This window comes from Phaseolus vulgaris, chromosome 5, assembly GCF_051622355.1.
Source record: "Phaseolus vulgaris cultivar YP4 chromosome 5, ASM5162235v1, whole genome shotgun sequence".
Classification (NCBI taxonomy): domain Eukaryota; kingdom Viridiplantae; phylum Streptophyta; class Magnoliopsida; order Fabales; family Fabaceae; genus Phaseolus; species Phaseolus vulgaris.
The window spans coordinates 979035-995821 of record NC_143502.1 but is presented as its reverse complement, the minus strand read 5'-3'; the positions used below and the strand labels follow the sequence as shown (position 1 = coordinate 995821).

The following is a 16787-nucleotide window of genomic DNA, read 5'->3' as shown; positions in this document are numbered from 1 at the left end:
TATTTGTATTATAACGCAAAATTGATCTTTATTTTTAGTCTAAATTTTAGACCATTGAAGTGTATGTAGTATAAAAACAATTGGAATAAATATTTGACAACAAGTTACATTACGTGCATTATATTATAATATTATAATATCAACACTAGATAATCGTTATTCACATCAGCATGAAAGTTTAGGTTAACATTACTTTATTGTTGACGTGAATGTTATAATATTATAATATAATCTATACTGGAACTTCATTCATCACATAAAAAAAATTTAATATGGTCTCGTATTAAGAATGCATTTCAATCGTTTTCTTGCTACAAACATTTCGATGATCTAAAGTTTAAATCAAATACCAAAACCAATTTCGTGTTATAATGCAATAAGAAAAACTATATTTAACCCTCATTTCACATGTTGTGAGTGGAATTCGATATAAACATCTTCAATTGATCTCAAAACTTTATTCTCCATGGTGGTGTGACCTAAGTCCATGCGATCAAAAGATAAAAACACCATCTTTATTACATGATTTAAAAACTCGACCAAATCTTATTTAGACAACATTTCTTGAATAGTTTAGATGAAATTTGAAGTTTAAACTTTATTTATATATATTGTACAAATACAAAAGAAGTTCATTCAAAAGCAGCATATGGAGGAGGAGGTAAAGGATGAACCCTAAATATATGAAGAAGTTGATCAATGGAGGTATAGTTATAATCAGGATATAACTGTGAAGCTTCAAGCTCATCTTCTCCAATCTCAAACTTCATCAGATCCCCTCTACCAAATATACTGTGAAGGATAGAAGCTCGAATATTGTGTGGAAGAGGTAAAGCTGCACATTATATATATGAAAAAAAAAAAAAAACTTTATCATTAGAAATCTAAAAAAAAACTAACAGTAAAAAAAAATTACTATATTAACTAAATTAAATATTATTTTAAAATTTTTTTAGTCTTTAATTTATAAAATAGTTTTTATTTTATTAAAAAATTTGTTAGTGTAAAATACAAAGTTAATAAATTTTCTTACTCTCTGATTGTTTCACTAGTTCTTCCTCCAAAAGAAAAGTCTTGGTAAAAGTATGGCCACATTTTTGCTCCCACAGTGATATCAACTCATTCTGTGATATGATATTCTTTGGAGGACGACAAATAAGCACTCTATTGAGTGTTCTTGGATCATTTGCAGCTTTAATAGTGAACATAGCAATGTCTTCTTCGTAATTTAGTACAGCTATTCAACACAAATTTTAATCAGAGTATAAACAAATTTATATTATAAAAAGAAAAGCACACATTACAAGAAAATTAAAAACCGAGTTTAGAAATAAAAATAATTAATTACTATATTAACAAGAGACTACAAAAATTATTAGTATCTAAATTAATTTTTATTATTGATAAATAATTTTTAAATTGGTATCTAATTAGATATCAAGATTTTAAATACTAATTTTATAATCTAAATAATTAATAACTAAAGCTTAGATAACAAATTAGATACTAATTTAGAAATTATTTATCAAAACTAAAAATTAATTTAAATATTAATAATTTTTTTAATTTCTAAAATAATATATAATTTTATTAATATAACAATTAATTATTATTTTTCTTTAAAATTGATTCATATTTAAAGATTGTTTTACTAGTTACATGCAATTAATATTGCTAATAGTAATATACAGAATAGTATCATTGCATGCTACCACTTTAATATTTTTGCAACAAAATAAAGTAGGGTTTTCTCATATTTTATTATTATTTTCTAAGATTTTATTTTACTATTCATTTTACCATCAAAATTTCAAATTTTCACACATTTTATTATCGCGTTGTTTAATTTCTACACATTTTCCTATAAATGGGTTAATAACAAAAAAGAGAGTCCATTTTCAAAAACTAGTAATAATGTTTTATAAGAGACATATCATTACTCTGTTATACATTTAAAGATCAGTAAGGTACAAATATTAAAAAATATGACAATAATATATATATGTCAATAATATAAATATGACAATAATATATATATATATATATATATATATATATATATGAAAAGGTGAGTAAAATATAGAAAAACGATGATAGTGAAGTAGAAAAAATATAACATTAAGTCAAACCAAAACCAATTACATTTTTGTGAATGCATGTACCCATTAGACAACTTAATTAATACAAACGAAAATGAATAATATTTATAAATTTATGGATTTTGAGGTGAATAATTAATATATATTGCAAAAAAAAAAGATCTAATATTTGTATTAATGGTAATAATTTAAGTAGGTAATTTGTGAGATTTGATACCTTTGGCTTCACCATTACCATAGACTACAATATCCTTGACATCTTCATATGGACGAAGCAAATAATTGACAAAATATGCAGCAAAACAATTTCCATTAATAGAAGTGTAAGGAATTCCAGCAGCTTCAATTTCTCTTCTAATTTTCATTTTCTTTTCCAATAAAACTTCAAATGGAGGAAGAGGCTTTGTTCTTTCTTCTTCTGCTCCAAATCCTGATGGAACAAATCTCTGCAATACCAATGCACAAAACTAAGTCAAATACTCAAATAAACAAATATTTAATTACTGAAAAAATCAGGTTTAGGGTTACCCATATTTTTCATGAAAGGAATGTGTGTGCTAATAAGTTGGCTAATTTAGAATTTATTTATATAAAGAATCTTTTCTTTAATATAATAGACTGTCATCTAGTCTGTGGTTAGAATTCTTTATGAATAGGTATATATAGTCTACCTATGTATCGTTTTTGTTAATATATGGGTTTTGGTCTAGTTACTCCATATTTTTGTATTTTCTTTTTTAATAATACTTTTCCATGCGATGACAAATGATTGTTATTACTTGAAGTGTTAGCATAGCTGAGATGTCAAGTTGCATAATGATACCTAACATGAAAGTTTTTATTTAAAAAATAAATATTTATTTAGACGAGTGTTTCTTTTAATTAGATTTTGTACTGATTAATGAAGAAAATGTACCTTTATATTTCCAGCAACTTTGATGGCATCTATAATTTTGAGTTGGTCCATGACTTGAGGGTATGCCAATGCACTTATCACAATGTCTGCTTCTTTAATCACTTCCAGAATCTGTTCATACTCAAGTTCTCCCTGTGCTTGCAGTTCACACTCTTTTAGAAAACCACCATATCAAATAATAATCTATTTTTCAAAGAAAAAATATACTAACAATACACTTTCACTACATTATTTAAATGCATTATTAAGAAGTGGATTTTAAGTCTAAATCAACCTTATAGTCGATATGGGATCTCCAACACACCACCTCACGCTTATAGTGACAGTTCGTGTGTGGGACAAGGCTCTGATACCATATTACAACGTGAACTTTAAGCCTAATTTAATCCCACAAAACCGACTCATGGGGTGAGGTTTGCACCCACTTATATACAATGAAATATTCTAATCTCAAATCGATGTGGGATCTCCATTTATTATTATTACTATTTTTTTATCAGCAATAAAAAAAATTACTTTAAAGTAATTCAACACAGGTACAAAATTGCATATAAATGAAGAACTTCTTTTCATAAAAACTTGTTACTAACTTTTTACTAGAACAAATATCGTCTCATACAAAAAAGTATATATATATGACCTGCATAAGTGTGACTCCCATGAAAGTGAAATCCTTGTAAAGTTGTGTCTTTGAAGGAAGAGTTTGTGAACTCAGAGGACGAGTGTAGAGAATTGTTGGATGACCTAAAGAGATACTTGCCTTCACCAAATGTTTGCCTATGTAACCACTTCCTCCAAATACAACTATTCTATTCTTTCTCTCCATTCTTCAACTCTTCTCTTCTATTCCAAATCAATGCCTAGCTTAACCCTTTAAATAACATTCTATATATATATAAAAGATATGGATACAATACTTTAAAAAAAATTAATATCAATTATATTTTTTTAATTCTTAGTTATTTTACTTTGTATATATGTTTAACGTTTATTTTGAATCTATAATGGTGTACTGGTCTACTTTTTATATATACTATGACACCTTGCTTTGATTTCAATAGAAAAAACAGAAAACAAATATTTCTTCTTAAAAAATATGTTTTGAATTCTCTCTTCCCTTCCAAATCAATCTTAACCCTTTAAATAATATTAACATTTTTTATAAAATGTTTTTTTATCAATTTTTTTATTAGTATATATAAATGTCACTGCTAAAAAAAATCATTCAATAGAAATCAGTTTTAAAGAAAAATAATAATTAATTATTATATTGACTAAATTAAATACTATTTTAGAGATTAATTATTTTTTGTTTTTAAAATTAAATTTTATTTAATAATTTTCTCTTAGTATGATATTGATACCAACCTAATTACTAAACACTAATTAAGATTAAAGCAAAAGAAGTGGTCTCAAATGCATAATTAAGATTAAAGCAAAAGAAGTGGTGTGAGATATAAGTAGTTTTTGGAAGTTCAATAGTTTAAATAGAAAATGATTAGTGGCAATAATGGGGAATACATATATAGTATTTCCTAACTTCACTTTTTGTTATGCCCAAAACCAATGTGTTTTGGAAGGCACTAAGTTGGTTTACATTCTCATCTCCAATTCATTGCAACACCAAATAATAATGGTTCTTCAAAAGGGTTTAGGGAATTTACTTTTATTAGGGAGGTGTGATATTACAACATATCTAAATAGTTCTTACATATATTATATTTTTTTTAGATAAATAAAAAATTAATAAATAAAATATTTAAGAAATCTTTCAATAATTTAAAAAATTAAAAAATTAACACAAAAAAAATCATAAAATTATAATTAATTTTAGAGACCAAAATATTAGTTACTATTGGACTAAATTAAAAATCACTTTTGAGATAAAATAATTATTGATATTTAGAATAGTTTCTATTATTAATAAAAATTTATAAAATAATTTTTAAATTATATCTAAATTAGTTACAATAATTTTAGTTACTAATATTTTATGTTTTAAATTGAACTTTAAAAGATTAATTGAAATCAATTTAGAATTAAAATATTATTATAACTAATTTAGAAATTATTTTATAAGTTTTTATTAATAATAAAAATCATTTCAAATATAAATAATTTTTTAATTTCTAAAATAATATCTAATTTAATTAATATAATAACTAATTATTTTTTCTCTAGTTATTTATAGTAGTGTTGGCGAAATAACCATAAAAATTCTTTATATGTATTATGCTATAAGGAAGCACTTTGGGTAGCGAGTAATTTCATATCAGAATCTTATTAATAATATAGCATTTATCATATTTTAAAAACATACATTAAAAAAATTAAATTTAGAAATAAAAAATAATTAATCATTATATTTATTAAATTAAATATTATTTTAAAATTAAAAAATTATTTATGTTTAAAGTGATTGTTGTCATTAATAAAAATTTATAAATTAGTATCTAAACTAATTATCAACTTAGTTACTAATACTTTATATTATAAATTAATTTTTAAAAAAATTATATAAATTAATTTAGAATATAAAATAATAAGTAATTAAAATCTTAATAATTAATAATTAAATACTAATTTATAAATTTTTATTAATAATAAAAGTTATTTTAACATTAATAATTTTTTTAGTTTATAAAATATTTTCTAATTTAATTTTAGTGATTAATAATTATATACTAAAAAATAATTTTATATATTTTTATTAATAATAAAAATTATTTTAATACTAATAATTATTAACAAAAATCATTTTTAATATTAATAATATTTTTAGTTTATAAAATAATTTTTAATTTAATAAAAAGACAAGTAGTTTATAAGTAACTATTTCAGATACTTAAACAGAGTTTTAACATTACACTAAAATTAACTTATTAAATTTTAGTAATTTAATCAAATCAATCACCCCTACCAATCAAGTTCTCTATTTTTATTAAACTAAATTACCTCACTTTTTCTTCACATCACTGTAAATTACTTATATTTTTCAATGACAAAACAAAAATACCAGACCTCGGTTTTCTATACATTATTGCCATGGAAAAATTGGTTAAAGAATGAACACAAGAGATAGTTTTTCTCATATCTTAATTATTATCAAAATTTTAATTATTTATTATTTTATATTTTATATTTTAAACTAATTTTTATAATCTTTTAAAAACTAATTTATAATATAAAATATTACTAAATAAAATTTAGGCAATACCAATTTAAAAATTATTTTATAAATTTTTATTAATAATAGAAATCACTTTAAATACGAATAATATTTTATTCTCTAAACTATTTATTTTTTATTTTTAAAATTAATTTTTATTTAGTGATTTTATTGTAATGTTCAAGTAATAAAAAAATAAACAAAGTTTTATTTTTATAACTCAAAATCATAATTCTCTCTTTTAAATAAAAAAGAAAGAACATTGCTATAATTATACTACTTGCAAAATTGTAAAAATTTCACATATACAATATAGAAAGAGTTACATATGGACATCACATTTTGTAAATTCAAAAGAATCTTAAATATGACGAAATAATTCTCAGAATCTTTTATTACTTTTCTAATCATTACAACTATGAATTACATGGATATCACTTATTATATCCTTAATATCTTAGAGGATATCAAGTACCATCCCTTTTCAATTAATTTAATGCAAACTAGAGATAACATTTTGAAGTCATTAGTAACCATTATAAAAAAATTATTCCATAAAAAGACTAAAATAATTAGTCATTATATTAACTGAATTAAAGACCATTTTATAAACTAAAAAATTGTTAGTATCTAAAGTAGTTTTTATTATTAATAAAAATTTATAAAGTAATTTTTAAATTGACATCTAAGTATTAGTTACCAAGGTTTTAATTACTAATTACTTATGTTATCTATTAGTCTTTTAGAGGCTAATTTAGAATCTAAGAGATTAGTAGTTAAAACTTGGATAGATAATTTAAATACCAATTTACAAACCATTTTATAATATTTTTTAATAATAGAAACCGATTAAATACTAATAATTTTTTAGTTTCTAAGTTAGTATCTAACTTAGTCAATAGAGTGACTAATTATTTTTTATCTTTAAATTTGATTATCATTTAACAAATTTTTTATTGTATAAAATTTGATTACTATTTAATAAAAAATTTATTGTGGACAAAAGTTGTATGCTTAATTGATACTCATGCTTTTATTTATTTTGTTTGAGTTAAGAAAGCAACAATTGTGTATTAGAGAGTGCCCACACGTGTGTACACAGCTCATGTGCAACTTCAACATTCTACGCACGTGAGAGAACAAAGAAAGTGACATTCAAAATTAGTGGCAGCATTGACTCGTAATAGTGAAGACAAAGACTATGTTTAAATAAACTTTTGAATAAATATTTATAAAAAAAATAAACTTGAATAAGCTTTTGGTTTAATTGTATTTTTTTTACTCTTAACTTTTCATTTTCTTGCTTCATTTATAACTATTTTTTACACATTGTTGTTTTCAACGCTTTCTAATGTTGTCAAAATTTTCTTTCTGTTATACTCATGTTAAATTCCAAATGAAATTAACATAATATAAATATTTATTTTTAATGTAATGAGAAATTTTAACTATCATGATTAATAAATCTTATTTTAAATTTGTATCTTTATTGCAATTTTTCTGTGCTAAAAATTGAGGTGTGAATGGTTAATAAATAAAATAAAATAAAATTTACTAATAGCAGTTAAAAACTGTCACTATATTAAACAGAATATTTTAAATCCACATTTTTATTGACGGTTCAAAAGTTATAAAGTGTTAATACAACTTGAAATGTAATATATAAACATTAAATCAAGATCAATGTAAAATGTGTTAAAAGTAAAAATTGTGACATAATTGGCAAGAAATTCATAAAATATTTTTCCTTTATCTTCTTCAAAATCCATTCTTATCTTCAAATAAAAACTCAATTCATTCTAACTTTTTTTTTATAAAAGCTTCAAATAAAAACTCAATTCATTCTAATTTTTCTTTTATAAAAACTTTTATGTTAGGTATTATGATGTAACTTGACATCTCAGCTAAGCTGACATCTGACACCTAACACTTCAAGAAATTCATTCTTGCTTTTCTCTTTCAAATATTTATCCAAATGGCCAAAAAATTTAAGTGTATTGATGTATACAGAATTAGTCAAGAAAGACTGCACTTAGTCTAAGTCCTTCACTAAATTTGAATTGACTCACACTATATATGCACATTCCAACACTCTGCAGAAGAAACAAATTGCAGGAACAGCTATGGCAGTGGAGGTGCCAATTGCAAATGATGAAAGAGGTTACAATGGGAAGATCACTTGTATTGTGATTCTATCTTGTATGGTGGCTGCCACAGGAGGCATTATCTTTGGTTATGATATAGGAATTTCAGGCATGAATATATACCTAAATTTCATTCTATTGATGCTTTTAGTTACTTTCTTACTGTGGAAATATGTGCTAGATTGTAAGATCTTGGTGTTGTTCCTTTCTTGTTTTTACTTCCAAGACCACACACACTTATTGAAAAGCTTAGTGAAGGGAAAATAGAACTAGGAAGGAAAAATAGATGGATTAAACTGATATTTTGTTTAACTTTTGTGTTTAATTTATCTCATATCAGTTCTTTGTATTAGAATACTCTCTTGAAACTATCTTAAGAACTAGACAAAATCTTCTTAAGTAAAATATCATATTCAAGTATTGTGGATGAGAAAAACATAGTTTTTTTTTAAAGCTTAAACATCATTATAAAACTTGTCATTTCAACTAAGCTGACATCTCAAATAACAACAATCATATGTTATCACATGAAAAACATATGTTATCACATGAAAAACAAGAAAAACGTAAACATGAAAAACAAGAAAAACGTAGTTAAAGATCATTCAGATTTTTCAACAAAGATTATTAGACAAAATGTTTAACCTTGTTAGTATTGTACTTGTACTTCATTAATATTTGTTTTACTCTGTAATCCATTCATTCAAATCATGTCCTCAACTTTTCTCCTTCATTTTGATCAGTGAGACATATGCTTTGATGAACTTTCACTAATTTGCTAGAAGTGCAGGTGGAGTAACATCTATGGTGCCATTTCTGGAGAAATTTTTCCCAGAAGTATACATCAAGATGAAGCAAGACACCAAGATTAGCAACTACTGCAAGTTTGATAGCCAGCTCCTAACAACATTCACTTCATCACTTTACATAGCAGGTCTTATAGCATCCTTCTTTGCCTCATCAGTCACAAGAGCCTTTGGCAGAAAACCATCAATCCTCATAGGTGGTGCTGCATTTCTCATTGGAGCAGCTCTTGGTGGTGCAGCTCTCAACATATACATGCTTATACTTGGTCGAGTTATGCTTGGAGTTGGGATTGGCTTTGCCAATCAGGTACCATTTTCCTTACAACTTCCTTATATATATTGGTTTTACCATGTACACCAAATGAGAAATTATTATATGATCTTGAATAGTACATGCCTATGATTTGTGACCAACTTTCATGTCCCATATAATCAAGATTTTATATTTAAAACAAAGAGTTAATAGAATTTGGTTGTTATGTGGGAATTAGTCTACATTATAACTATTAAGAAGTGCACTTTTAAGTCTAACTCAATCTCATAAAACCGGTTTTGCACCTTCTCATAAAAAAAATGAAATATCTTTATTCTCTAGTTATGTGACAATCTTGTACTCATGTAATAATCTTCTCACTTGCCAGATTTATAAGGTATTTATGGTCACATTTGTCTGCAACTTTCTGTGACATCAAGAATAGTAACGAAATCAACACTGTGACAGCAATTTAGAACCTTTACTATAATGTTATATGGAAGTAAAATTTCACTGTTTTGCAGTCAGTTCCTTTATATCTCTCTGAAATGGCACCTCCAAGGTACAGAGGAGCAATCAACATTGGTTTCCAGCTTTGTGTTGGCATTGGTGTTCTATCAGCTAATCTGATAAACTTTGGAACAGAAAAGATCAAAGATGGGTGGGGTTGGCGTATTTCTTTAGTTATGGCAGCAGTTCCAGCCTCAATGCTCAGTTTGGGGTCACTTTTCCTCCCAGAAACACCCAACAGCATAATCCAACACAGCAAGGATCGTCACAAGGCTAAGCTAATGCTGCAACGCATCCGTGGGACCAATGATGTCCAACAAGAACTTGAAGACCTCTTTGAAGCAAGTGATATTTCAAACTCCATCAAACACCCTTTTAAGAACATCCTGCATAGGAAGTATAGGCCTCAACTTGTCATGGCTATAGCCATACCCTTCTTCCAACAATTCACAGGAATCAATGTCATTTCCTTTTATGCTCCAATCCTCTTCCTAACCATTGGATTAGGCGAAAGTGCTTCACTTCTTCTGTCAGCAATTGTAACTGGGGTTGTAGGCACTACTTCAACATTCATCTCAATGCTCATGGTTGATAAACTTGGGAGAAGAGTGTTGTTCATATCTGGGGGCATCCAAATGTTCTTGTCACAAGTTATTGTAGGGAGCATCATGGCAACTCAGCTTGGTGACCATGGTGAAATAAGCAAAATATATGCATATTTGATTCTAGTTTTGATATGCATATATGTTGCAGGGTTTGCATGGTCTTGGGGGCCACTAGGATGGTTGGTTCCTAGTGAGATTTTCCAACTGGAGATTAGATCAGCAGCACAAAGTATCACTGTTTCTGTGAATTTTCTCTTTACCTTCATAGTTGCTCAAACTTTTCTTAGCATGCTGTGCCATTTCAAGTCTGGCACATTCTTCTTCTTTGGGGGGTGGGTTGTGGTGATGACAGTGTTTGTATACTTGTTGTTGCCAGAGACCAGGAATGTGCCAATTGAGCAAATGGATAGGGTGTGGAGAGAACATTTTTTTTGGAAAACAATTGTGGGAGAAAAGAGTTGATATATATTTATATATATTTTGTTAGAAAAATCTGAACTAATTCTCTCTCTTTGTTCACGTTACGGTGGATATCAACTCTTTCTTTTATTCTGTATGTTGTTCTTCTCACTTGTTTGAATTTTTCTTCCTCAGAAGTTCCCTTTTATATATAGGATGAGAAGAAGACTTCTTCATAAAGAGATTTTCGGAATGACCATCGTTGAATATATTCAATAAATCAGACATCAAGATTCATTCGTCATGGTTCATTAGAATAAAAAGAAATTCCATATATATATACTATTATGAAGAATTTGCTTACCAACTTTACTTGTTCCAATTTGGAAGGATGGGGAAGAACATGAAAAAGAATAACATAAAAAATATTCATACAGATACAGAAAAAATAAAAAATAAAAAAAATATATATATATATCCATTGTTGAATTCACAAGTTAACGAAACACTTTAAAATTGAAAGTTGAGATTATATTTGTGGGTCATAAAGTAAGAAGGGAAGATCTTTTTTCACATCTTCAAGATCAATTATTGTTTGAGAGTTACTATTTAGCTGTGGTCCTAACTAGTACTTATACAACATGTGGACAATATAAAAAGGCTTTATCTTTTAATAGAATTATAGAAAATGAAAGACATGATCATCTTCTGTTTGAATCAAATCTTACAGAAATTAATTTTCAAAATTAGTTTAAGATTTCTAAAAGCAACTGTTCCATGATCATCTTCTACCATGAAAATGGCAACAATAATGATCATAGTGATAATGTTATATAGATTATCTATAAATTATTATTAAAAATGCAAGTGACTGTTGTTATTGTTGAAAATTTGTCATGGTAAAAATTATATTTTTTTCATTTTAAAGATTACTATTTTATTTCAGTTCTTACAACATTTCTTTAATTTTTAGTTCCTATGATTCTTTTAAGTAGTCCCTTTGAAAAGCAAAACGGTAGGTACATAAAATTTTCACATATTATGAGAACTAAAATGAAAAAGTGAGTATTATAAAGACTAGAACAAACTAGTAAGTTCCAAAAAAAATTAAAATCCATTTTATAATGATAAAAATGTATCTAAACATACAAAAAATGTGCCCAGTTGAACTATTATGTTCAGCAAAGTAAAGCAACCAGATACTTATCAGTATTTAAAAACTTCATATTCATGGCAATTTTTTTAACAGATGAGATACTACTTGTGAGATATTTTCAGTCAGAGATTCCACTCTAGGTTAGAATTTCAACATCATGTGCAATGTTCCTAAGAACTTGCCAATATGTGTCAACTCCTTGGTCCTATTGGTCCCCCATGCACTTCCCTCTACAAGCTTGACTTAGTCAAATTACACAATCATTACATTAAAGAAAAAAGTCATCATTTATGTTGTTGATCTTTTTTCTATCAAAGTTAACAGTTAACAGGTTTAGTCACTTTAGACAATTTTCTTAGCAAATTTCTAAAAGAAAACACAATTTTATCTAACAAAACTTTAGCAGTGACAGTCATGATGAAAATGACTACAATGGTTGGTTGGCTACAATGGTCACGAAGTAATAATTGCTTATCAGTTATCATGAACCATATATGAAACCTCAATCAATATCCTCTCTTAAGTTTTTTTCTGTGTATAAAGAAAAGGCTATTAATGGCTGTTGGGTTTGCTATAGCAAGTGAAAATGACCAAAGCAATGGTAAGATAACCCTGTATGTTGTGCTGTCTTGTATGATGGCTGGCATGGGAGGTGTCATCTTTGGCTATGACATTGGAACAGCAGGAGGGGTGACCTCAATGGACTCATTTCTGAAGAAGTTCTTCCACAAAGTGTACCTTAAGAAAGAAGATGCCAAGGTCAGCAACTACTGTGTATTTGACAGCCAACTATTGACCTCTTTTACATCCTCTCTCTATATTGCTGGTCTTGTTACTACCTTCTTTGCTTCTCATGTCACCAAAGCCTTTGGCCGCAAACCATCCATAGTAGCCGGCGGCGCCGCCTTTCTGGCTGGTACAGCTCTTGGAGGTGCAGCTTTTAATGTGTACATGCTCATAGTTGGTAGACTTTTGCTTGGAGTTGGAGTTGGATTTGCAAACCAGGTAGCTGCCTTTTCCTTCATTTTTCTACACTGAAACAAGCATTTCAAATATTGAGTAAAATTAGTTAATTTATCATTTCTTACTTTAGAGGAGCCAAGTAATCAAGTTGTAATGTCTGCTGGATCCAACTGGTTACCTGATAAGAAGCTTGTGTTGAGATTATTTGTATAAGAGTTTGGACACTCTAAATCCTAAAGTGACTTCTTTTATTTTATTTATTCTTTGTTGAGGAGCCAAAACAAAACACAAGACACTAATTTCTTTCAAATTGTGTACTGCTTCTGTAGGCTGTTCCATTGTATCTATCTGAAATGGCGCTACCAAGACTAAGAGGAGCAATTAGCAATGGCTTCCAATTAAGCATTTGCATTGGTATTGTGTGTGCTAATCTAATCAACTATGGAGCAGAGAAGATTGAAGGTGGCTGGGGATGGCGTGTGTCGCTAGCCCTGGCAGCAGTACCAGCCTCATTCCTAACACTAGGTGCACTTTTCCTCCCTGAAACTCCCAACAGCTTAATCCAGCGCAGCCATGACCATCAAAAGGCCAAGTTACTTCTTCAGAGAATTCGAGGCACAGAAGATGTGGAAGCAGAACTTGAAGATCTTATCAAAGCAAGTTCTTCAAAAACCAACAACAAACAATCACTTAAGATCATTTTGAAACCAAGGTATAGGCCTCAGCTTGTGATGGCAGTAGTTATACCATTTTTCCAGCAATTTACAGGGATCAATGTCATTGGTTTCTATGCCCCTTTACTCTTTAGGACAATTGGGTTAGGAGAAAGTGCATCCCTGTTGTCAGCTGTGGTGACAGGAGTTGTAGGTACTGGCTCAACATTCATATCAATGTTCATAGTTGATAAACTTGGAAGGAGAACCTTGTTTATGATTGGGGGCATTCAAATGTTTGCATCACAGTGTATAGTTGGTGGCATAATGGCCTTTCATCTGAGAGATCATGGTGGATTAAGCCAAGGTTATGCTTGTGTTGTTTTGGTTATGATACTCATATATGTTGCTGGGTTTGGGTGGTCATGGGGGCCACTAGGTTGGTTAGTACCAAGTGAGATTTTTCCTCTGGAAATTAGATCAGTGGGGCAAAGCATCACAGTGGCAGTGAGCTTTATCTTCACTTTCACTGTTGCACAGACTTTTCTGTCCATGCTTTGCCACTTCAAGTATGGGATTTTCTTCTTCTTTGGAGGATGGGTGGTGGTGATGACTATATTTGTGTACTATTTCCTGCCAGAGACCAAAAGTGTGCCACTTGAACAGATGGAGAAAGTGTGGCAAGATCATTGGTTTTGGAAGAGAATAGTGAGTGAAATAAGTGATAGAGATGAGAAATGAATATGATACTTCAAGAAAGTTCTAAATCAATTTCTACCTATGTTAGCATAAACATTTGTCTGTATGACATTACCTTGACTGTAAAAGCAGTAAAATGGTTTTCAGTTTGAAAAGCTAGATTCTAAACATACAAACTGATTAGCAATATTTGGAAGAGACAGAAAAAATCAACCATCAGAAAACTAGAGTCCATGGATAAACTGCCAAAGAGCAAGATGTAGAACTTGAATGCATCTAGACTTAGCCATATTACTTGAGAGAAAAGCTTAGTTTCTTGTACCTTTTTACTTGAAAGGATGGCACATGCAATTCAAATTATTTAAAGAGTTTTCTCCCATCTTAAACTATACCTCTTATTGTTGAAATATAAGGTGTCAGGTGTCAACTAGCTAGCTGAGATTTCAATTTTTATGGTAATGTCTAATGAAATTTATAACAAGAAAAAATAACTATACCTCTTACTTGACTGAAGAAGCTATGGCGAGTGGAATGAATTGAAGATCAATTTCAAACATGAAAGTATCAAATGTCGATAGAATCAAGGTGGTTTAAAAATTCTCACTATTTTTCTTATTTGTGTCTGGATTGGAAAGGAGATTTTTCTTATGTGTGTTTAGATTGGAGAGGGGATGTGCGGGAATTTGAGAAAGTGGCTGTGTAAGGATTTGAGTGAAAAATGTGAAAAAAGTGGAAGTGTTTAGATTAGAATATGTAAAACTGGATAACGTTCATGTGGATATCTTTTCTCACACTTTCACACAGATCACTTGATCCAATAATGGATATCATTGTACATCATCTCTTGTAATAGTATTTTCATTGAAACAAACAAAGACTAAGAGTAGTTTATGACAAAAACAATAATTTTTACCTAATCTTGCATCTTAGAGGATATGAAGCAGTACCATCCTTTTACAAATAATTTGATGCTAACTAGAGAGAAGATTTTGAAGTCATTATGCAGAATTGAAACACTTGACAGAAGCTTTATGCTTAACTGATACTCATGCTTTTATTTATTTACTTTGCTTCTGAGTTGCCTAGTGGAAATGTTTAAGCAATTAACTTTCTGTAACAAGCAATGTTTGCATCACTTCCTGAAGAAATGGAGATGATGACAAGAAAATCAGTTGCAGAAAAAGAGTTGTTTAAGAAAGCAACAATTCTGTATTAGAAAGTGCCCACACGTGTGTACACAGCTCATGTGCAACTTCAACATTATACGCACGTGAGAGACCAAAGAAAGTGACATTCAAAATTAGTGGCAGCAATTTGACTCATAGTACTAAAGACAAAGACTATGGTTAAATAAACTTTTGAATAAATATTTATTAAAAAGTACACTTGAATAAATTATTTGTTTACTTGTATTTTTTTTACTCTTAACTTTTTTTCTTGCTTTATTTATAACTTCTATTTTTGACCCATTTTTGTTTTCATAATGTTGTGAAAATTTTCTTTTTATTAGACTTATGTTAAGCTCAGAATGAAATTAACATAAATATAAGTGTTTAAAATAATATAACGAGGAACTTTAAATATCATTATTAATAAATCTTATTTTAAATTTGTATATTTATTGCGACTGTGTTAAAGATTCAGGTGTGGATGGTTAATAAATAAAATAAAATTTACTAATAGTAACAGTTAAAAACTGTCACTATATTAAAAACAATTTTTTTATGTAATATATAAGAAAAGAACATTGAAACAAGTTGAATGTAAAATGTGTTAAAAATTGATGACAATTGCCAAGAAATTCATAAAAAAAATCCTTTACCTTCTTCAAAATCTAATCTTATCTTCTGAGAAAATCTTATTTCACTCTTATTTTTCTCCTCCAAATATTTATCCAAAAACATTATACAAAGTGGCCAAAAAATTTAACTGTATTGATGTATACAGAATTAGTCAAGAAAAGCTGCACTTGGTCAAGTCCTTCACTAAATTTGAATTGACTCACACTATATATGCACATTCCAACACCATATGTTATCTCATATCAGTTCTTTGTATTAAAATTTTGTATTTTATATTTACTTTAAGGAAAAAAGTCACCATTTATGCTGTTGATTTTGTCATTAAGCATATGGTTACATTTCTCTCACAGCACATAAAAGCTTATCCTATCATAAAGGCAATCCAAGTTTGACATTTCTTACTGGTGTTAGAAGACTAGAAATAAGATCAAATTTGTGAACTTGAACTGGGTTTAATTTTCACTTCCTAATAGTTAAAAAAGTTGTTTTATACAATTTTCTTCCTATATTTCTAGAAGAAAAAAAACATAATTTTATCCAACCAAATTTAAGCAGTGACAGCTATGTTGTTGAAAATTCAAACCAGTGTACTGTACTTTAGTTTGGTTGACTA

At 28.1% G+C, this 16787-nt stretch overlaps 3 protein-coding genes across 3 annotated transcripts; 2 read left to right on the top strand and 1 right to left on the bottom strand.

The window, feature by feature from the left end:
* Positions 1 to 260: 260 nt before the first annotated feature.
* LOC137836184 (eugenol synthase 1) lies at positions 261 to 4133 on the bottom strand. The gene is made up of 5 exons (XM_090302443.1): positions 3656 to 4133; positions 3016 to 3147; positions 2317 to 2545; positions 1034 to 1237; positions 261 to 835 (listed from the first exon to the last, which is right to left on the bottom strand). The coding sequence occupies exons 1-5, from the start codon at positions 3839 to 3841 to the stop codon at positions 633 to 635; spliced, it is 954 nt and encodes a 317-aa protein (XP_090158569.1). The 5' UTR covers positions 3842 to 4133; the 3' UTR covers positions 261 to 632.
* A 4140-nt stretch (positions 4134 to 8273) lies between these two features.
* LOC137834652 (hexose carrier protein HEX6) lies at positions 8274 to 11040 on the top strand. The gene is made up of 3 exons (XM_068642751.2): positions 8274 to 8437; positions 9119 to 9441; positions 9912 to 11040. The coding sequence occupies exons 1-3, from the start codon at positions 8308 to 8310 to the stop codon at positions 10962 to 10964; spliced, it is 1506 nt and encodes a 501-aa protein (XP_068498852.2). The 5' UTR covers positions 8274 to 8307; the 3' UTR covers positions 10965 to 11040.
* A 1572-nt stretch (positions 11041 to 12612) lies between these two features.
* On the top strand, positions 12613 to 14758 carry LOC137834651 (hexose carrier protein HEX6). The gene is made up of 2 exons (XM_068642750.2): positions 12613 to 13062; positions 13350 to 14758. Exons 1-2 carry the CDS (start codon positions 12613 to 12615, stop codon positions 14412 to 14414), a joined length of 1515 nt encoding a protein of 504 aa, XP_068498851.2. The 3' UTR covers positions 14415 to 14758.
* The last annotated feature ends 2029 nt before the right edge of the window (positions 14759 to 16787 follow it).

Coding starts and splice junctions, on each gene's coding strand:
- LOC137836184 (XM_090302443.1), bottom strand. CDS start 3,841: ATGGAGAGAAAGAATAGAATAGTTGTATTTGGAGGAAGTGGTTACATA. Junction 3,148..3,655: donor TGGGAGTCACACTTATGCAG/GTCATATATATA, acceptor CTGCAAGCACAG/GGAGAACTTGAGTATGAACA. Junction 2,546..3,015: donor AAGTTGCTGGAAATATAAAG/GTACATTTTCTT, acceptor TTGGTATTGCAG/AGATTTGTTCCATCAGGATT.
- LOC137834652 (XM_068642751.2), top strand. CDS start 8,308: ATGGCAGTGGAGGTGCCAATTGCAAATGATGAAAGAGGTTACAATGGG. Junction 8,438..9,118: donor TTATGATATAGGAATTTCAG/GCATGAATATAT, acceptor CTAGAAGTGCAG/GTGGAGTAACATCTATGGTG. Junction 9,442..9,911: donor GGATTGGCTTTGCCAATCAG/GTACCATTTTCC, acceptor ACTGTTTTGCAG/TCAGTTCCTTTATATCTCTC.
- LOC137834651 (XM_068642750.2), top strand. CDS start 12,613: ATGGCTGTTGGGTTTGCTATAGCAAGTGAAAATGACCAAAGCAATGGT. Junction 13,063..13,349: donor GAGTTGGATTTGCAAACCAG/GTAGCTGCCTTT, acceptor CTGCTTCTGTAG/GCTGTTCCATTGTATCTATC.